At 32.8% G+C, this 23,317-nt stretch overlaps 1 protein-coding gene across 1 annotated transcript; it reads right to left on the reverse strand.

The window, feature by feature from the left end:
• Nucleotides 1-1,325: 1,325 nt before the first annotated feature.
• Nucleotides 1,326-6,236, reverse strand: LOC116352218. The gene has a single exon (XM_031784634.1). The coding sequence runs from the start codon at nucleotides 6,151-6,153 to the stop codon at nucleotides 1,825-1,827; it is 4,329 nt and encodes a 1,442-aa protein (XP_031640494.1). The 5' UTR covers nucleotides 6,154-6,236; the 3' UTR covers nucleotides 1,326-1,824.
• Nucleotides 6,237-23,317: the final 17,081 nt, after the last annotated feature.

Genomic DNA, 23,317 nt, shown 5'->3' on the forward strand with positions numbered 1-23,317 from the left:
TTTTATAAAATGAAAGAAGCTGAACATACGAATAAGATGAAAGATTAGAAGATGAAATCAAACAATAAAAAAGTGATGTAAAAACGATATAAGCAAAATTGCCGTTTATGATTTTCATGCAGGTGTGCGTATAATATTGTATTGTATAACATTAGTTCAGTTTTGTTCTGCTCGCTTTTTATATTTTCATATCAATCATAAATGACTCACTTACTGCGCCAATAGTTTTAATCAGCATTTTCTTCCTTCGTAGAGTGAGCGTACAATCTCATTGATCTCATAATCTGGTCTTATCAACTAATTATCGTATCACTTCAATTTGTCATGGAGTTTAAACAAAAAATAATGTTTGATTAGCATAGATTGAAAATTCCATTTAAATTTTTACATGTTCAAAACTCACGGTGGAATTAGCCAAATTGCCCAAGGAAGAACTCCGGATGGTAATTGGTTTACTTACCGGGCACGCCAGGGTCAATTCTCATATGAGAAATCTAAATCTCAGAGACGACCCGGACTGTAGACTGTGTGGTGGAGAAGGGGAAACCACTGCCCACCTCATAGATAGATGTCCAATGTTGGATACCATACGGGCTGACTTCACCGGCTGGAGATCCTACCCTTTGATTCATGCACCGAGTGTATTCAAATTGGTAACGTTTTTCAAACGGGCATGCGATGACAATCCATGCCTTAGAAACATTTTTGGATAAAAGACTATTCTCGTGTATTCAATACACACACGGGCGTCTTGCAATAAGTTATGAAAACTTGAGCAACGAGTAACTATATTAAAATTTACTGTTTAAATAGGACACTCCCCGTTTTAATCCAATAATCCAATAATCCAATGGCATTCATGGTCGTAATGTTGACACCAGGAGAAATTTTGAGAAAAATATCTCAAAAAAGCCGACGGCGTATAAAATGTCACTTTTAGTCGACTAAAGTGTCATTTTTTGTATTGAAATGAAGAATTTAGGACTTTCACTGATTTACCATGTCTTCAAATGTACCAGAATGTCTTTTTTTCAAACCCATTTTTCAAGGATTATAGATCTAGTATGATCAAAAAATTGAGAAAAAAGGACTGGCTAATGGGCCTATGAAAAAAGTGGCCATTGTGACTATATGCCAGAAATCTTTTTCAAATCATAAATGCCAGAGATTTTTCTACCAAAACAGCAATTTACATGATAAATTTTTTAAAAAAATGTGATTTATATCAATTTAAAAAACAAACCTCCTGAAAAAACACCCTTTATTTATAATTCATGCTATGAAACTAAACATATTAAATAAAAATATAAACATTTCTTATCCTTATTGTATGTATATAAATGTATTGGTTTTATTTGATCCCTGCACAAAATGTAACAGATATTTTTGGCGTTTGTTTAAACATTGGCTCTCAATCAGAATTTTAATTTTGGATTTTCGCTAATACAGTTCCAAAAGAACTGATAATGTATGCTGAACGTGTCTGTTGACATTTTTTGTAACAAATGAATATAGTGAAGGGCTATTTCTTATTTATTCTATACTCATTTGAAAACTCTTACACACAATCATCTTTTGTGTGTTCAGCACCATGTAACATAAGCTCTTTAGTAATTTCCACACTATATTATTACAATGAAGTAGCGTATTTCTCTTAACTCTTAGATTAACATCAACAAATGCAGACACCAGATCTTTATCTTTTTTCAAACCCTTTCTAATTCTTTATTGTATTATTTAGCACATTTTTAAAACCCTCTAAAATCGTACGTATTTATAACCAAGTTTTGATACATTTTTTTTTTAATCTGGACACTTTAATCATTAGAGTTTCATTCGAGATACTCTTTGCTCCAAACCACTTACTCCGGGTTCCACGTCTTGTGAACGTAAGTCCATTTGAGATAACTGTAACACCAAAGCACTCACTTGACTTGCAAGGTGTGTGTGGCCATTGGCTTTTGCAAACAACACTAGTGTTAAGCTTTCATCATTGCAAGCATTTGTTATAGCCTCAAATTCATCCGGTTTTACTACTTTTAGCTTTTTACTAATAACCTCTGAATCACCCGTTCTTGCACTCTCAAACAGTTTTTCTACTAATGTCAATAGGTTAATAATATCAACGTCGCTAGAAAGTTCAATAGGTGTTTTACCTTCCTTATTCTTAATGTTATAAATTGCACCATATTTCAACAAAGATTTTACAACTTCCAAACAGCCATTTTGAGCTGCAATATGAATTGATGCAGTACCTTTAATAGTGGTCTGAGTATTAATAAACTTATTTAATTCATTAGAACCAACTACTTCGCTAACATGCTTTAATATAAGTTCAACAATTTCCTTGTTACCCTTCAAAATAGCAATGTGTAATGCTGTATTACCCTTACCAGGAGTCACCTTAGTGGCATCAGCTCCTTTTTCTAATAAAAGTTCAACAATTTGTTCAAAATTATATTTAATAGCAACGCGTAATGTCGTAAAACCATCGTTGACAGCACCAAGAATTGCTCCCTTTTCTATATGCTTTTTAAGCTTGTTCACTTTGTCACTTTCGCTTAAGTTTTTATTTTCCATAGTGGTAAATAAATCTTTAGTTAGCTGTAGGATCTGAGCAACATCATTGGCACTACTTTGTGCTGCAAGATCTAATGGTGTATCACCATAATCAATAGTCCTAACATTAATTTCAGCCCCTTTATTCAATAAAGCAGTGATAACCTGTAAATGCCCTCCATACGCTGCTAAGTGCACTGGCATCCAGCCCACTTTATCCTTATAATTAACTTGAGCACCTCTGTTTAATAAAGTATTTACAACATTCACATGACCATTTTGTGATGCAAGTTGTAATGATGTAACACCTTTCTCATAATCAATAGCATCAACCGCAGCCCCCTGATTTAATAAATTATTAACAACATTCACATGACCATTTTGTGATGCAAGTTGTAATGGTGTAACACCGGAATCAATAATTCTAACATTAATTTCAGCACCTCGATTTAATAAAGCCAAGATAACGTTCAAGTGCCCTTCCTGCGCTGCTGAGTGCAATGGCGTCGAGTCCATTTTATTTTTAGAATTAACATCAGCTCCCCGATCTATTAAAGTATTAACAATATTAACTTGCCCATTTTGTGCTGCAATGTGTAATGGTGTAAACACTTTCTCATAATCAATAGCGTCAACTGCAGCCCCTTGATTTAATAAATCATTGATAACCTGTAAATGCCCTCCTCGCGCTGCAAAGTGCACTGCCATCCAGCCCATTTTATCTTTATAATTAACTTGAGCACCTCTATTTATTAAAGTATTTACAACATTCACATGACCATTTTGTGATGCAAGTTGTAATGATGTAACACCTTTCTCATAATCAATAGCATCAACCGCAGCCCCCTGATTTAATAAATTATTAACAATATTCACTTGCCCATTTTGTGCTGCAAGGTGTAATGGTGTAACACCTTTATCTTCTTCCAGTCTACCTTCATTCTGTGCTTGAAGTACTTTACTTATTAAGCTATCAGTATCTAAAATTTGCAGATCACTTAGTTTCAATATTTTTTTTTCTTCGTGAATCCTATAAAGTTCTTTCAGAGCCTTATCATAAATTCGTAGGCTAACAAGTGCTACAGCCAAGCGATACCAAATTTTAAAAATATCAAAAGGATTCACATATTTTGGGTACGCATTTCTTTTCTCATAAGTCTCTTTAACCTTTTCAAGTGCTTTGTCATAATTGCCCTGTGCCTCAAATATTTCGGCTGTAAGTAACATACCTTTAAACGTGCGTGGATGATTTGGAAGTAACTCTAGCCGTTTTTCATTAACCTCAATGCTAATTCTTAAAGCCTCTTCGTATTTTTCTAGGTACTTAAGTACAAAAGCAATATTACAATAAGTGGTTAAAGTATCTGGATGCCCTTCCCCAAGTATTTTTTTCCTTTCATCATAAACTTCCCACGCCATTTCAAGTGCTTCTTCATATTTACCCTGCCTTTGTAAAAATGCCGAAATGTTACTTTTTGTATTTAAAATACTTTCATAATCAGGATCTGGCATCTCTTCTTTTTTCTTAAGAGCGACCCTCAACATGTCCAAACTTTCATCAAGTCTGCCTAGGTTTGCTAATACTATACCTATATTATGATTTATTTTGCCATCATCTATTTTGGCCTGAGTTTTCAATTTTTCAAATATTTCTAATGCTTCGGCATGCTTGCCCTGTCTGTCCAGTATTAGTCCTATATTGATTTCAAAAAACATACACCTCCCTCGTATTAAGTTATTAATGATGTATGATTTCTTCTCTAACTCTCGATAAATATTTAATGAATCAACATCTTTACCTTGATCATATAATACAGACGCTACCTTATTCATTATTGACAGAACAGCGATATCATTGTTGCCCAATATTTTTTTAAATAATTTTAATACATTGCTCCCAAACGAGTGAGCTTCTTCAAATCTTAAATCTGCGTGTAGCTGACTAACAATTAAAGTCGGTAAACTACAAAATTCTCTCACCAAATCTTTGTATTTATCTATGTAACTCCAAATAGACAAAGCATGATCTACGTTAATTACTCGAAGATTATTGGCAAATAGGTCGATTTGTTTACTACCATCATGAAATAGCTTAACAGCTTTTTTCAGTGTATCCTTTTCTCTCTTTTGATCTCTAAGATTTATTCTTGTTACGTGCTGTACTAATCTATGCACACTTAATTCACCATTTTCTAAGTCTACCATAGAATACTTCTTTAATAACTGAACAGCAGCCCCTAATTTTCTTGTATTTTTTTCTATCTTTAAAAACATTTTACTAGGAATGTTGTATGGTAGACAATATGCTATGACATTTAGTATTTCTAAAGCATTTTTCCCAGATTTCTTGCTACCTGCTATTTTATGAATGGTGGTGTGCCAAGTTGTAAACGTTGTTTTAGTGTATTGATTATCGCTATCATCTGGAAATGGAAAGTTAAGTAATGCTTTCGCTTTCTTTTTATACTCTTCAAGATAGTCATCAATCTCAAATCCTTTATCTGAATATACGCTTTTTATTTCTTCATCGCTTTGTTTTATGTATGCAATCGCTTGTTGCAAGGCCAAAGGAAAATACTGTAATATTTCTGTTAATTCTTTAATTTGCTTTTCTTGTGAACCACTATTTATATTTAGTGCTGTGCAAATGAATCTGGCAGCTTCGTCTGAAGTAAATGGGCCCAATGATATGACTTTTCTATCTCCCCATTTCTGATTACGTGAGGTAATAAGAACATAAGGTTTGTTATCATTAGATGACGGTAAAAAATTACGTATACCTTCATCATCATTTTGCATTCCAAGCTTTTCGGCATTATCAAAAATAAAAAGGCTCTTTCTATTAGCAAAAAAAGCATATACGTCTCCAACGATAGATTTTATATCCCTTTGCTCTCCCTCTAAACACTTGACATTAATTTGTAAGTTATCCCTAGCCAATCTATAAAATGACTCAAATAGAGTCTGATAGTTTTGAGCATTTATCCAAATTATATTACCATTATATTCATCACTATGTTCACTTACATATTTTCTGACTAAACTGCTTTTCCCTGTACCCCCAAGACCAGCTATGGAAGCAACCCGCGGTATCTTAATACTTTCATCTTGTAATATCCTATGCAACTCTTGTCGCATCTCAACTCTCCCAGTAAATAAAAGTATAGGCTCTTTTACATCAAATTTAATATTAAACCTAACTATATCTTTAAGGAAATCATCATCCTTTTTTAAATACATTTTTTTCCCTTCTTTTCTCCAATAATCTAGGGCTTTATTTCTTATCTTGAGAAAACTGTCTTCAGTTTCATCTTTAGTTAACTGAAACGAAACTCTCATCTCATCTTTAATAATCTTCTGCAACTCTACTTCACTGGGTTGACCCACAAAAAATTCCAACTTACTCAAGAATTCTTTAACATTAGCTTTATCATCATCTTCAATAACCAACGAATCTCTAGGGAAATTCTTCACTTTAATATCAAATCTATAATCATCAACCGCCAGACTATCTGATTTGGCAGCAGTTTTTAAATTTTCCATAAATTGCAGAGCCTCACCACTCAAACTTTTATCGTTCACAAACCTCAGCATTTTTGCTTTCTGATCAAAAATTAGCAAACTTCCAATGAGTTTTCCAATATTTTTTATATCACCAATAGTTAGCGTTTTTCCATGACCGATCATACTATCATCTATCTTGATAACTTTTTGGGATTTATATTGCTTAAATAACATGATTAATTTTTTGATTAAATTTTCTGGTTTTTTGACAGGATCAATGTTGCCAAAATTAATATGAAGCTTTATTGGTTCTTTTTCAACCCGTTCTTTTAATTCTTGTTTTATAATTTCATACGGAATATCAAATGAATAGCTTTTATGGTTATCAATTTTATTTTTTAGATCATTTTGATCAGAAAACTTTAACTTTCTGTTGTCTTTATCTAATATGATAACACTCCCGCACAATTTTCTAATTATTTTATCATCCACTCTTTCAGAGGATTTTAATGACTCAGCCAATTTACGAACTAGATCATTTTGTTTATCCCTATCTCTAAACTCTGAATTTGCTTTTTCACTGAATACTACATCCTTTGTGTACCTATAAAGAATTTCTTCCCTAAGCGTTTCTTTCAAGGAATCTTCGTTCGTCATTTCTAGAAAACGGTCATTTATCGTGCCTTCGCGATACTCAACACCTTTGTGTCCTTTTAACTTTTCTTTTTTAACATTTATGACGATTTTTGATAGAAAAACATGATACGTTGAGATAATATCGTGTGACATCATATTATTATAATGTGTCTCACGACGAATACAGCTAACAAGAGCCTTGGCTAACAACGACACAATTCTATTTTGAAGACAAAAATTCTCCAGCATCTCAATTAAATCGGAGTTTTTATCCTCGCAAGAATTTAATTTAAATGCTTTGTCTTTGGACTTTGTGGAAAAGATATTATCATCAACATCAATTTTTTCGATCAAATTTATCCGATCTTTGTTAAATTTCTCATCTAAAATGGCATTAGTATAAATAATAAACTTAACGTCTAGCTCATTAAAAATACCTTTAAATATAGGATCGGTAGGATCATCGAATTTTTCTCTAATTTTCAAGAAGTCAGAAAAATACTTGGCTAGATAAAATCTTCCATTGTCATTTTTTGGGTTTTTTAATTTTTCAATGGTTATTTTATGCTTTTTTGAATCTTCTACATGCTTGGCTTGCATAAAAATGATTATTGACTTCTTTTCAATAGCACCTTTCCAATATCTAATCACAACATCATCATAAGCACCTACTCCATTCATATTTAATGCCAAATAAAATTCATGTGTATCCTTGTCTCCTCTTAACTTACTCAAAATTAACAAATCAATTTCATAAAAATGCCCTTCCAAACCGCCTGTAGTTCCTGGCCTATTGTAATATTCAAATGGGCCTTTCTTTGATTTTCTCACTTGATGCCCGTCATATTGCTCACAAATGAGATTTTGTTGCAATTTTCGCTGATCTGCTGGTTGTTCATCAATAGAGACTTGTTGACTCATTATTTGCACAATTTCTTGGTAGTTCAGACGTTTGGCAATATCCATTGCATTTTCACCTTTGCTATTCTTAGCTAGATGATCTGCATTCCATTTCAATAACTCTTCAACTATTTCCTTTTTATTCTTTTCAACAGCATAAATTAATGGCGTGTTATTCTTATTGTTCTTATCAACAATATTAATCTTTACTCCATCTTGTAGAAGTGATGTCACCATTTTTAAATCACCTTTACGTATTGCTGTAAACAGTTCTCCATTTCTAGCCCTTTCTTCATCACTACTAAGCATTTCATTTTCCGTTGTAAGTGGAGTGCTTCCTGATGACGCATTACCTTCACATTTGACACTTGCATCGGCCATATTTCTAATCGTATCAATGGTTTCTGTTGGTGTCGATTTTTCTTGTCCTTACCACTTTGACGCTTGTACTGGCTCGGGAGATTTGGTTCCAAACGTAATACTTTCTTTAAGATGAAATGATTGGATTCAATGGAATATATTCAAGCACACTTTCTCTTTATAAATTCGAAGTTTTGGTGTCTATCTGGACGATTTTGACGATGATCTGACCACTTGGAACATATACAGCTCGATCTGGTTTTCTTTGACGTTATCTAATGGAATACATTTTTGTTACATTAAAATGTATGTAAAGATAATTTGAAAACAAAATTCTTCAAAAAAGAACAAAATTTAAAATAATTTTTCTATCAAGAGAGAAAAATGAAAAGTTTCCCACCTTTGAATGCTCACCAAAATCGCCGATGCCGATGATTCAATGCCAATGATTTTCAATGCCGATGATTCGCAGACTTCTTGACGAAATGCTGTAATCCTAAAAGCAACATATTTTTCATTACTTTATTATCCATGGGAGGGGAAAAAGTTGCGTCTTGTACTACTATCAACATCAGTAATGTGCGAATGGTGGATCCAATCTGGTCCAAAGTGTTCTGGAGAATGTATACTTTAGTACTACATCTAACACGTAAATTTTAAGGGATCAAAAATTTCGTTACTTTTGCGATTTTTCTACCGAAAATGAGAGAAAAATCGAATCATAATCTTTGGGATTTCTATTCAAAATTACTTTCAGAATATTGTTGCGAAAAGTTATTATTTTTTGTGTAAAAAAAAGAAAAAAATCGTTATATTTATCCACTACACCAAATTTTCATTCATTGCTTCTTTGGGTGAATGAGAATAACATTTCATTTGAATACAATTTTTTCTTGATTTCTTCGTAAAAAAAACAAGTCAACAAAATTGAAATATCCAACGTGAATAAGAATAAACTGTTCCATTATTTTCTTTGGGATTATTTTTTTTCGGTGTTGTATCACGCGAACGTGAGTAACATCATGCTGAGTGTCATTGTTAACGCGCCAAAACAGACAACTTGAGCCGTCAAAATTTTGTTTCTTATACATATGATTCGAAACAACTATACGTACATTTCATTGCGATTTTGTAATATATAAATATTTGTTGATTATTTTTGACGAAATTTACTATTATTTACTGTCTAAGACAACAAAGAAAGGCAATTTTATATGGAGATATAATAAATAATGCTTATTGTACACTCTCACACATCTGAATGGCATTAACTATGTGCCGGTTTCGATTTATATTGTGCATTTTTTTTCAAGTGTGTTGCGCTCAGTGTGCATAATACGCTCTATGATATCATCAAATACCTTTCCTTGTAGACGTTAGTTGTTCTTGTTACGTTTATGATACGATTTGTGTTGCACGAGAATATTTCAATAGATGTCTTTCGTAGCCTTGATTCAGCGAAATGAACTTTTCACAGCTATTTTCTTTTTGCAACTATTTTAATTGTGACTTCGATGAAAAAAAAAGCAAAAATAAACTTCACTATTATAGTCAGTAGGTTTAATTCATTTAAATAAATGGAAGACAGCAGATAATCGTATTACAATCTGCTCACACGATCGCTTCTTGTACAGTTATGAGAACTGACGGATGTGATTTGTCAAATGTTATCCAGTTTAAGGCGTATTCAATGCATCACTGATGTTTAAAGCTTGTATTTGTGTGTGATGATTCATAACTGATGTATTTCACAATAGTATTGATACACTGCCGATTTATTGCTACCGATAATGTCACACTGTATCCACAATTTCAAATATGAAAATAACAAGAAATAAATGCATAAGTTTACCTTAAATTCAATATAGAATAATTAAACCGGCAAATACAATGGAATGCTGTTGATAAGCAATTTGACACTTCACTGAATGGAAGTGCTTTCCAATACAACTGGCAAATATTAAGTACAAATTCAAATATTAATTAAAGTGTGTACTTAACCAAATGCTTAAAGCTCAAATTAACTTTGGGCATTTCTTCAAAAGTAAATCAATGAATGTAAATTTATAGGCACGATAAAATATAAAACTACATTATTTATGTTTTGGATGTAAGAAACATGCTGATATTCTGATGAAACTTTATATAAATTAAATGAACTGAACTTAAAATGACGACATTTTCACAATAAAGATCATAAACACGCGCTCTCGAATAGTAATGTCTACACATATAATATAAATAATAAACACCATATCTCACAACGTTTTCGTGCTTTGGATCTTAAAAGGAAACATTTTAAAGGCAGACATTTCGAAGATCGTTCAAAGTTTCAGTTCTCATACCTCTTCTATGTACAAATGAAAATCGGAGATGGAAGAAAAAAGGCTTTTTTCTTAAGAAAACTAATATTTTGTTTGAAAACATCGTTGAATCGAACTTTCTTCAATCTTCTACCTAAAGCAACATTGAATTTAAAATTATTTGGGTGAAGTTGAAAGTGAACATCAGAGCTCTCAACGGGTCACAAATTTGTTCACTTGACATTGCCATATGCGATGCTTTGTTACTCGGAAAAACAGTCGCTAACATTTTACTCCAGCGACTGGATACTGAAATATAAGAAGCCTAATAACAAAAATTGCGAATATATCAACGAGTAAATAAAAAAATACTCATTTCGGTTGCCGTTGTACTTGAAAGTTTTAGTTTAAACAACAAATATACTTTGATACAAATCGATCTTCAAATAAATTTCGATTGCCTTCTGCACCTGTCTGAAAATACGATCATGTGTATTTCAAATGAATTAACCCAATAAACAAATTCCATGATTCATGTTTTTTTTTTTCATTTCATGTTTTCATTAGATTCGAATAGAATTTACCATTTTCTTCCATTTTTAAAAAAAATGTGATCTTTTTCTATTTGAGTATGACTGTTATGATCTTAAAAATACGACGCATAATTTCTATTGAATAATTCAAAAGACATGTGTCGTTGTGGTGTAAAAATGATTTGCAAAAAAATGCTTGCGCACACTTTCACGGTTAGTGCTTATTTATTTGTAAAACTTGGCAAAAGCGATATGACGAATGGGTGTATCGTTGACAAAGTCAAATGATATGGCAGCGCTAAGGTCAACGCGATAAAATAAATAAAAAATATATGAAAAAATAGCGATTCGTATAATAAATTCGGGGAATATTACCCACCGGGGGCAATTCAAATTTGAATAATAATGCATAGCTTGAAAAATCAAACGATTGTATTATTATGCAATTTGATCGATATGTCTGTGGCTAGTGTGTTCTCGTTCCTCTCATATATGTACTATAATACATCATATATACCGCGAAGACGGCGGTGATAGTTGTATACGCATACAAGTGATAGTAAAATCACGGAGGGGTCTTCCACACTCTTATGCGCTTATGTTTATTTTTTATTCAATTCGGTGTGTCGCCATCCGCCAAAATGTTCTCGTCACTGCATTGTGCTAAACAGCAATCTTCAGTTACTCTAGACCTATTGACACGTGCATATCAGTAATTCATTCATATTTTTAATCGTTTTCGCTGTTCGGCACACATCGAAAAAATATTTTGTACCAATGATGCAGGTGATTATTTTTTTTAAATTTGGAATTGATACTGTGTTGTTTTTAACAGGAACACATGTGGGCTAAAATAATCAGTTTAAAAAAAAAAACGAAAACCCCAACCATTTCTCGAATAATTCAATTCTAAATTGCAAAAGGCAATAAAAAATGCCGAGCAGCACACACCAAAACTTAATTCAGTTTAATCCAAATCGGAAATATCGACAATCGTGTGTACCGCTGGTTAAATGTGTGTGTACATGTGATAATTACAAATGAGAAAAGTATTTTGTGAATTGTTTGATATCAATAACGCGAACAAGAGTTCCGAAAATGGGATATCAGGCGCAATTGTTGAAAGTATTGCCACCGAATCAAAAGACACACACAGCTGTATTTGCGCGCACGCACAATCACAGCAGCAAAAAAAAAAATTAAAATAAATAAATAATAAACAGTATCTTATCTCATTTCAAACTCGACTATATGCATAAAATGTATAGAAAAAAGACTTTGCACTATACAAAATCAAACATCTAATCAATCCATTTCTATTTGCACTCGCCACATTGTTTCATATTTTCAAATCGATCCCTTCAAATTGACATTGGAAAGAAAAATGATGGCTTAGATTCATGACAAAGTCTGTTTTTTTTATTGACAACATGTGCAACAAATGATCAAGAGATCAAATTTATCTAATTCACAATTAAAATGTCATTTGACGCACTTCACCGATACCAATTCAGCTGTAATTGGATTGATCCCCCGTGAAAAATGGTAACTGAACGACTACGTAGAAAAGCAAATGGTTTTCAGTCAACCATATCAACTTATGCGAATGAAAATGATTCTAGTCATGTGAATTTGATCGATTCACTGTTATTTTCGTAGTAAAATAGACCCGAACAGAATTTCAAACACTTTTTTGCACACGGGTACGCACAAACTCAACGAAGTAAATATATATCTCCAGATTAAAGAGTTACCAAATACACTTGAAATATGAAGAAAAAAAGACTAAAACCATATAAATTAATTAAAAAAAAACATTCTGAGATCATAAAATTTGATTATAATGTTGGTCCATTAAATTTCATCTCTGCTCTCTAATCCTGGTTAGTTTTTTTTTTTATTCAAATATTTATCTGCTACTTTGTATGTGGCATTTTTAAAATTGTATTTCAAGGAAATAGTTCATTTCATCCTGACTTGCTTGATTTTTATCCTCGTATTTTATCGATGTAGTTAGATCTAAATTGTTGCCAAGTATCCAGATTAGTGATAAAAAGAATAGATAAAAAGTATATTGTATCCAGAGTTTGTTTGAACTATGGAATATTTGTAATTTTTACACATTCAGAAATGAACACAGCGAAACTGGCACAATACGTAATCATGTTGAGGACAAATTTATGACTATATACTTAGGTATTTCCCCTTTTTGCCGTCCGATTACTTTGAAAATAAGTTCCAATAAGCACTCTTTTCTTCAAATTCAAACTGTAAGCGCAAAATCTATCGAAACATTGAAAAAATCACTATCGATCGAAAATTGCTGATTTGAGAGAGATTCCATTTAGTTCGTACTTCATTTCTGAAATTTAATCAACATACTCAAGTTCGAAGAGTTTGCATTCAATTGAAATGGTATAAAAAGTATCTCAATGTATCGATGCGATTTGAAAACCTTTGATATTCTTGGAGATATCAATTATAGAATGTGTAAAATGAAGTGTTTGATCGAAGTAAGCAAGCCAGTAACATTGCAATAGAAACAGTGTCCGATATGATTGTTTTAAATGGAGTTCAATAGATCAATGGCATCAATGTCAGATTAAAGAAGTTCAAAGGATTGCATTACCATTTTGCAATTATTTTCAAGGCTCATCCGTATTCGTACGAATCGTACACTCTAGGCGCTGAACTATTGATTATTTGCAAAACCGAAATGGGCTTTTCGCCTTTTTTTTTCTTCGAATAAGTATCTTTATCGAAATTGATAGCAATTGTACTGAGTGCGTTTGAAGTATATTTCGTTCTTTCTTTTCAATTAAAATCAAGTATATCTTTTATCTCTTTGCCGCAAACAATGTATCAATATTTGTTAGAAAATAACATTTTATCATTGTAATAAATGGCATTTGTGTTTTATCGCAATTAATCAATGTGGTGCGAATTTTTATTTCTCCCTTCTTTTATTCCCATATCTTATAAAGTTGGAGTTGTAAGTTTCAATTTTTTTCTACCACAACTGACTACGGAACTCATGTGTAATGTGTTAGATCACCGTAAAATGAAACAGTAAGACAATGTTGAATTCTTGTTTTATTGTGTCTGTGTAAGATAACGGCGTCTCTTAAATAATGATTGTGATTTTTTGTTGTTGTTTTTGCTCTTCAAATATTTTAGTCTATCGTTATCATTGTCAAAACAAAAGAATACAATCGGATAATAAATCAATATTGGCCACATTGTTCCAAATATAATGTGATTGGTTGAATTTTGAGTCATCAAGGCTCATGAAAAGTGTGCGTGTGCATACTATTGAAAATGGGAAGTAATTTTTATCAAACCATGTGGTTTTTGGGTGTCGATTGTCAATTAAATAGATCAAGAGAGAGAGAGAGAGAGATAAAGTAAAAGAAAAAGCGAGAAAGAGAGGGGACTTGAAGTTAGCCACTTTATAATAAGAAGTGTGCGACATGTTTCATTTTCTTGAAATGTTATTTTTAAATTATTGATTTAATGTCTGCAACGTAATAGAAAAATTAGTTTTCGACAAAAATCTTCTCTTATTCGGGTCAAATGTGCTACTTGAATGCACGTGGTTGGACGTGCAAATTTAATAAATTCTAACATTGACTGATTTTGGCTATTTCTCGGTGTAGAAATGAATACACACATTCGACAGAAATCTACTTTTTTTGGGTGACCATCAAAAACAACAAAACATAACTTAAAATCTTGAATGTGATCTCTCACCATAACATGGCAATTAAAGTAAGAAAGACGAGAGAGAGAGAGAGAGAAAATGTGTAACCAACAGACCACAATATATCCTCAATGTGACCACATGCTGAAAGGCAATATGCGGATAAAAAGGTGATGAAATCTTCCAGTTTTATTTCGCGATGCGCATTCAACAACATATATCCAGTCAATCTATATGGAGGTTTTTTTTGTTTCGTCTTCGTCTCCGCTCTCGTCGTTAGCATATATCGTGTGTGTGTTTGTATGACGAACGAAAGCAACAATTTGTCCAATCCATACGTGCCATTTTAATTTTAATCTGAGGCTAAATTCTGGCGTTTCATTGACTTTTGGCAATCATTCGACCGTCCCTTCGATAGCTCGGGTTATCATCTGAGGAAATGTAAATTGCAGAATTTGTTTCGTTTTGTATGTGAGTAGGTCTCATTCTCTCTCTCTCTCTCTCTCTCTCTCTCTCTCTCTCTGCGTGATAAAGAACGATAATTGCACTTCAATTTTGCAATTCAATTTTGCACCGCAAATGCGACTCTTTGTTTTGATATTTGACTTTGGCCGCCTTTCTCGAACATTTGCTCTCGATTTTTGTTTTTGTTGAGAACATTGTTTCCATTCGATTCGTGAATTATGTCAGCACAGTAACCCATATGGACATTCATTTTTGAACATTTACGATAAAAAAATGATTGGATTTGGCTTCGTTTCTCGCATAGCTTTTTTTATTTTAAGCATTAAATTCGAAAACTATGCATTTGTTTTGCGTCTTTTTTCACTCTCGTTACCATTCATTTGTGTTTGCTCATTTTGGTTTTATCATTTCGTTATTTTATCACATTCTCAATGTCTTTCTGTTCGTTTCTATTTATCAACACTGTTTTTCGGCATAACACTCGTCGATTGAATGCAGCGCCGTATTTTTGTTTTATCAGTTTTTGGTTGTCCATTCATCAATTTTACACATCAAGTGTCTGCCGGACTGTCGAGTCTTGTTTCTGGTATCCATCTAGTATGCATGCGTATATGTGTGTGTGTCGCATGAACTTTGGAACGAGACAGATCGCATCTGTTTATGTTTACAAGTGGTGTGCGCTCACACACAGTTTCACAACAATAACAATGAAAATGCCGTTGATTATTTTCGGCAATGTGCGTATTTTGTTCGATAATGAAATGTTTTTTTCTTCTCTTAATTCTCTAGATTTTTTTATGAAATGAGAAAAGTAAAATGTCTTGTGTGCAATTTTGAATATGCTTAAAGAGTAAAAACATTTATGTATCAATAATATTGCGATGGGTAACGTTTTATGTGCAAAATGTGCGCAAATTAACAGTTAATTGGCTGATGAATGTGCTTTTGTGATGTATCGAAAATGTCAGCACTGTGCAAGTAGCAGCACCGAATTTTTTTTCTTTCTTTAAATGTATACCTTCAGACGTCTGCATAATTTTATGCATAATTTGCCTTGTGATCGCATAAGATCGGATTCATTTCAATCGTGCACGGAAATTACAATGAAATGCAAACATTTTGCGCGTTGAATGCAATGTAATCGAAATACATTTTACAGTCAAACATCATGATATCACAAATCAATTAGCCTTGGACTTTTGTCTGTCGATGTGGCTAAATAATACTCTCTGTCATCTATAAATAAGAAAAACTGGCATTTTTTGTTTCTTTATTCACACTTCCACAATTATGTGGCGATATTTGTGCTTGCTGCATTGTTAGGGGGTATTTAAAACTTTTAATTGAATACGAAGGATCTGATATTTCGAAAATTATTCACAATCCCAAGTGAGATAGAGAAAGAAATAAAATTTAATTTCAGGCTAAGCGAAGTCCGTGCTACACTTTGTACCAATGTAAAATAGACACAATCTTGTTTAACTTTCATTCGAATTTCACTCAAGTCTTGTTTGATTGATTTATCACCCAAACTAATTGATTTTTTAGTTTTCTCTTATCACTTAGAAGTGAGCGCAATCGCCTTTTTTCGCCTAATGATTATACATGTATGTGTGTTTGTGTGTGGCTGAGACTCGATTATCGGACGAACAAAATAGTGGGAGAGGAACGGAAAGAGAGAATCGAATTTGAATGCAAACAAAGTCACCGAGCAAATGCACTTTCGATAATTTCGGGTCGCCGATTGAAACAACGCAAAAATCGAGATCACGATCGAATTTCTACATTGGAAAATATCGATCGGGTATGATTGATTTCCTTGTTAGTTACAATATAGCCGATGTAATTTTTTTTATTGGAATTGTGACCGTTTTGTCCAATGATATACTGATAATGAAGTGTATGATGTATGCATCTGTTGTGCCATTTTTCAAATGATCAAGAGAATAAGTTTGAGGGCAAATTTCGCCGCAAAATCGAATAGTGCAGCAGACAATATATTGAACTAACTGGTCAACTGAGCTGACAGTACGTTAGCCAGATAAATGGGCTAAAACAATGAAAGTTATTGCTATAATGATGAATCACTATTGTTTTAGTCCATTTATCTGGCTAATGTACTGTCAGCTCAGTTGACCAGTTAGTACAATGTATTGTCTGTAGTGCAGTGTGGATTAGAAAGAAAATCCCCTTTTATTTCTGAATTTCTCTCTCTCTCTTCCTCTAATCCCTGTCTATCTCTCTTTCTCTGTCTGTGTCGTTTGCTTTCTCTCTTTTTTCTCTCGTTTGTGTGTCTTTTTTTTCTCTCATTCCGTCTCTCCCTCTCTCTCTTTTAATCGTTGCCTTCCAATGAAACGAAACGACTGACAAAACATTTTTAAATTTATTGACCATTTCGATTCTCGATTACGATGTTCGTTATTGATAACCTTTGCTCTTGTCCACAATTCGATTGATTAACAGCATAGACCTTTTGAAACCGCTTCAAACCAGATTTTGTTGCCACTATATCGTCTATGGGATTGAAAAGGGCGACAAAAATCCATTATACAAAATTATGGAATGTAAATCAATTGAAAACGCAGCCAAACGAAAAAAAACGTTCATTTGGAAAAAAAGAGAAATAATTCAGATGCGCTGAATGTACAATTTCTATATTTCGAGTAAACAGTGTTAAACAGTATCGGATTTAATAATCTCGGCGTCGGTCGGCGTCGGTCGGCGTCGGTCGGCGTCGGAATTAAAAGTCTCGGCTTCAGTCGGCTTCGGAGTTGAAAAATCGCCTCCGTTGCGAACTCTGTTAAACACTGAACAGAGTTCGATAACGTTCATTGATTTGTTTTTTGTTTCTACTATTTTTGATGGCACAACAACAATTGGCGTTACAACTCGATTCTTGTCAGAATCGTTCTCATATTTGATAGGCTACAAAGTGCGGCTATTTCGAGTATATGTGTGTATTGTATGTTAGGCGAAAAGAGTGCAAGCACAGCGATTACAGAACATGGTCGAATAATGCACACAACGAATGTACCAAACAAAAGCGAAACGGTCAATGTGCGTACGTGCGCAAACCAACCGGCCACACACCGTCCGTCCATCGTGTATGCGTGTTGATAACAGCCAAGGCAGCCATGTACGGAAATGAACCAACAACAATTGCTGTGCCACGAGCCACACCAATCGCTACCAAATTTATTTATTTTTCCTCGATTCTGTCTTTATTTTGTTGTTGGAAATTTGCCATTTTAGGCAAAATATGGACAGTGGAAAAGTTTTGACTTTGTCACTTATTTTTGCGGCTGCAATTTTGTTATCCCATCAGTTTTACTTTGATTGCACTTGTGCCCTTTTTTGTCGTTTTAAAATTCCATCTAAATTCTAGAGCGTATAAGAGATTACGATTGGGCACAATTAAATGATTTCATCCGCTTTAATTTTTTTGATTTGTTTCTAATTGCGATTAGACGTGTGCCAAGCAATTTAATCTTTAATCTTTTGGTCAACTCAACCCAAATAAAATTGCATGCCACAAGTCGCGATCTCACAAACTGATTGAAATATTATCATTTTTGCCCGGGTTTTTTTTTCAATTCGAAAATTGATTCTGTCTTTTTTTTTATCTCGCTGTACCAATTTTACAATAAATTACAATTGGCAACATGATAATCAATAAAGAATGATCGAATATTTCGATACATCGCAATTAGAATGAAACATTTCGTGTTTTCGAATCTTATTCATATGACACAATACGTATTGAAATAGTGCATTTAATGATTTTTGATTGTTTTGCCAATTTTCAATTTTTTTACAAATTAGTCGTTTTCATTTGGTATTTACGATTATTTTCAATTTCAATTGTATTTTGGTGGGGTTCTCTTAATAGTATTGCTTTAACCAGGAGATCAAAAGTTCGTGTTTGAAAAATTCAAAATATAGTATGATCTTGATTAGCCATCGACCACGGAACCTACATTACAACGAATAATCGAAAACGCGATTATTGGAAATCACATCGAATTTAAGACCAAATTTAAGTTATCTATTAATAAATTCATTTGAAAGTTATTGATATTTGTATCTGATTTGAATGTGATTGCCATCAAAATAGATAAATCTAGAAGTAGAGCTTCTTTTAAACAAGCTACTCTGCTACTATAGTGGCAAGTTGTTACTTACAACAGAGCTACTCGGTGTGATATATCTATACGTGTCCAGAAAAAGACCATACGGCATTTCCTTTGAAAAGGCAATTTCCTTTGGGTTAAAGTGAATCCATGACAACAGCTTTGAATTCAGTTCTTTAATAGATTGAAATAGCTTGGAGGAAATTGGAAATTAATTCGAGATTTTATTTAAAAATTTTCATCGATTTCTAATGTTAATATTCGTACACGGGCACGGAAAAAATGTAAGGAGGGATGGACCATCAGCCAACCAAAAACCCTAGCAAATTTAAATAGTTATCTGCCCATTTCAATTTGAAGAGCAACAAAAAGTTTCAACGTGTGCTCGGACGATTTTAGGGGAAGGGTTATCCGGTCTTACACCCCACCTTTGATCATGCATGACTAAATTAAACTTTTTCGAAAAATAAGCGCGTGTATTTTTTGTAAAATTTTCACATTTTCTCAAAAACACACAATTCTTCGAATAATAATAAAAAAATATGACGTCTGTGTCTCCAGTGGTAAATAAAAGGTAGATGTCAATTCATTTTAAAAGCTGTTGGAGGTTCAAATACTTGTATTTGTTCAACGACAAAATATAGTTTCAATTATTTTGAAGTATATTTCATCAACTGAAGGATATGCTGTTTGGCACTTTTGCCTTATTCGGTAACTTCGAAAATAATTTTTGTTTGTTGCAATTTCAAGAGAGTAAGTGAATTTTGTAAAAACATTTTTAAAGAATTTTCATCGAAGTCGAAATGCATCTGTCACTCGAATATATGACATAGAAAAAAAGGAGTTCGCTTTGAATCTTTGTGTTTTCAACGCAAAAATATACACAAGTGTGCGCTTGGTTTTTATGCAAGTCATTGAAGCGTTGGATATTTGTTTCGGATATTTGTCATTCGATATTTATTTGTCAATTGTTGTATATCATTCAATTTTTTATTCATCTTAAACTGCAAATCGTACATGGGCGATTTCATAAGATACAGACAGGAGCTTCAAGTATCCATCCCAATTTAGGATCCCCAAACACGTGTTCACGTCGTATATCTTGAGTTACACATGCTTTTTGCGTGTGTGGCGCGCCGGTATTTACGGCTTTTTGTTCGGTGGAAATTTTGCGAATTATTTGTTGTTCTTCTTTGGTAATGACATATGATTTCCATATGCATATACAAAATATGCATTTGTAAATAATTTCAATTAAAATAAATATGTTTACATTGTCGAAAATGTAGTATGTGTACGCGGTTTAACTATCTGGACTCATGCACAGTCCAATGTGAATACGTTTGCACAGTAATTTTTTGTTGTTGTTGTGCGCCATTCATATTGAGCAATTCACATTCGAGCAATGTCAACAACGTCGTTTATATGACTTGTACAAATTGTTTGTATATTAAAAGGCAGGAGTTTTATGATTCATCAGCTCGGTTTTCTTATCGTAATGAGTTCACTTGAACTTGTCTTTCCATATGTTGTTTTGCCCCATTGGGGGAGAATATCACTTTTTTTTCTGTACATGGCTATGGTTGCACGACCCACAGTCAACTCAAAACGCAAATGTTTTGCTATTGCAAACAATCAAATTACGATTATGTCACTGCACTGAATTATTGTTGCTTTTATTTAAAAAATAATAATAAATAAATATAAAACAAACCAAAATGAAAGTCTCGAAGTTGATAATAATCCATTTACGTCAATACACTTTTATGCATTGCATAAATGCGATCATAATCAATTCCAATGATAGTACTGGGCAGATGGATCTAAAACGGAAATCATACATACAAGCATACAAGCAAGATCAAATCCAGAAAGAATCAACAACAACCGCATCCAATGCTAACAGTGAATGGGAAAAAAAAGTGAAATTTAATCAAAATGAAAATGAAAGAAAAAAAACGGAATTGTCATCCATCGATTTGATCAGAGTACGCGCGTGTTGTTTTTTATTCTTTGTCGATCTGCCTGATAGAATAATAATATACCGACACATGTTATTCTGGCAATAGAATAATTTTTTCGATCCTCTTACAAATGAAAGTATACATGATGCCATCATCACAGACATCTATTTACATATTATATTTTTTGGTATAGATTCACACTAATAAAATAAAAAAATACATTGGCATCGGAATACGATTGAGCTTAATGTAAACAGATGATGTATTTAATCATTGACTTTTCATTAAATTAACCCTAATGCATTAATTTTTTTCGACATGAGAACTATTTTTCTATGATTATTTTGGTTTGAAATTCCTTACTTTACTCAAAAAATGCTATTGACAAAATTGGAGAACCATCGAAACCATTGTTTATACAATAGCAATAGAATTGCTATAAACGAATGCCCGAACTATCATTTAAAAAATAGAAGACCCAAAAAGAGGTCCCCACTTTCATTTTGTCCCTTAATTTTTGAAGGGGGTAATTTCAATACCTGCCTTGTACTACCCAGAAGTACTGTTCAAAAAAACCTAGCATTGCATATTTTCTTCCGCTTCAGAAAGTAACGAGCTTAAAAAAGGTCTTCATTATTTTCACGATAATCCCTAGCAAATCGAAAGAATATTTTTCTCAATTTGTAAAGGGGTAATTCCCAAATCTGTTCTGGGGGTAAACCAACCCCTCGGACCCCGGGTCAGAAGCTATATGATAATCATGATCGATTTCAAAAACTCCACATTTTACCTCAATTATATTATTACCTCAAAAATAATCTTAAAATTTTCATTTGATTTGATTTGCTTACTTGTTTTTAAGCGCGATTGTAAGAAAAAATTTGAAATTCGAATTGTCCGACTTCGGTGCGATAAAAACCAACATGAACTCGGTAGAATTCGAATTTTATTTTTCTTAGTTTCGGATGGACAAAAACAATCTCGGACGTGTCCGTTGACAACAGTACCCAGAAGTCACCCAGAGCTGTGACACATAGAGTAAACATATCCTCCATCATTTTTTTTTTTTTTTGAAGTTGAAATGACATAAGTGATTTTTGAATGCATCTACCACATGAACGTCTATCAAAATAAAATGTCTATTCAAAGTATTTTCGAAAATAATCGCCCATAAGTAGCAGTTATATATCACGATATTCGTCAAAGAACGAATTCTTTATTTCTTTATTTCTTTATTTATTTTAATGCTATATGCAAACTTACAATAAATTATAAACTTACATACATAGTAACATCATACTTTTAATTACGGAATGTAGTTTGTTGCCGATAAGCCACGTTTTACATTAAGCAATAGAGTCAAACAGATCTTTAACAGTACATAAATATATATTATATTTATACTATAGCTTAGAATCCAAATAGGAAGAAGACAGCTTCAAATGAATTTAAGGTTAGTTTTTGTTAATTGCAAAAAATAAACGCGCTTAAAGAACATATTCTTGAAAATTCCCAATGGTTTTATTAAAGCTTTACCGTTGTTGTTTACCAGCGCCAATTTTTCCATAAAAATATTATTTTCTGACGCACACACATACTTTGTGAATCGAATTTTGTTTGGTGCCTCATAAAAAACTGCAAAACTCGTGAACTTTTATTGAAGTAAAAATTCCGCAAAGTTATTATCGTACAAGTGTTGTGATGTCATAAACAAAGACCCGTATCATTGAAATATCGGTAGATGTCGAAAAGACCAAAAACACACCATTTCAACCTTTCATGACCTGCACCCCTTATATGGACAGTAGAAAGTAATCAAAACAATAAAACTTATTTATAAAATCATAATTATTTTTTGAAATGATCCGACTTTTGGTGGCTACCTGCATTTTTTTTTTTTTTTTTTGAGCTGCAAACGTTGTGTCATTGGATTTGCATAAGAAAATGGAATTGAAAATCTTGAAAGGATTGGTAAAACCCACATCTTAGTGCGCATATTTTATAGGCGCAAGTCATAATGTGATAAACTGAAGCAAATTCAAAAGTTTATTTTGCCACAAAGCGAAACAAATAAACAAACAAAAATTTGATTTTTCTTTTGAATCTGACGATGTTGTTTTGAATTCTACGCGGAATCATGTATCCAATAGACTATCTATATAAATGTAGTTATATCAATAAAAGAAATATAGCATCTTGTCGCATGATCAATAGATAAAATCGCAACTTGAACAGAAACAATGGGGCAATTGTTGAATTATTT

Source organism: Contarinia nasturtii, unplaced genomic scaffold (assembly GCF_009176525.2).
Source record: "Contarinia nasturtii isolate CC-2019 unplaced genomic scaffold, AAFC_CNas_1.1 Cnas_scaffold_78, whole genome shotgun sequence".
Classification (NCBI taxonomy): Eukaryota; Metazoa; Arthropoda; class Insecta; order Diptera; family Cecidomyiidae; genus Contarinia; species Contarinia nasturtii.

Bases quoted from the DNA above. Each gene is read 5' to 3' on its own strand.
- LOC116352218 (XM_031784634.1), bottom strand. From the start codon at position 6,153: ATGCTGAGGTTTGTGAACGATAAAAGTTTGAGTGGTGAGGCTCTGCAA.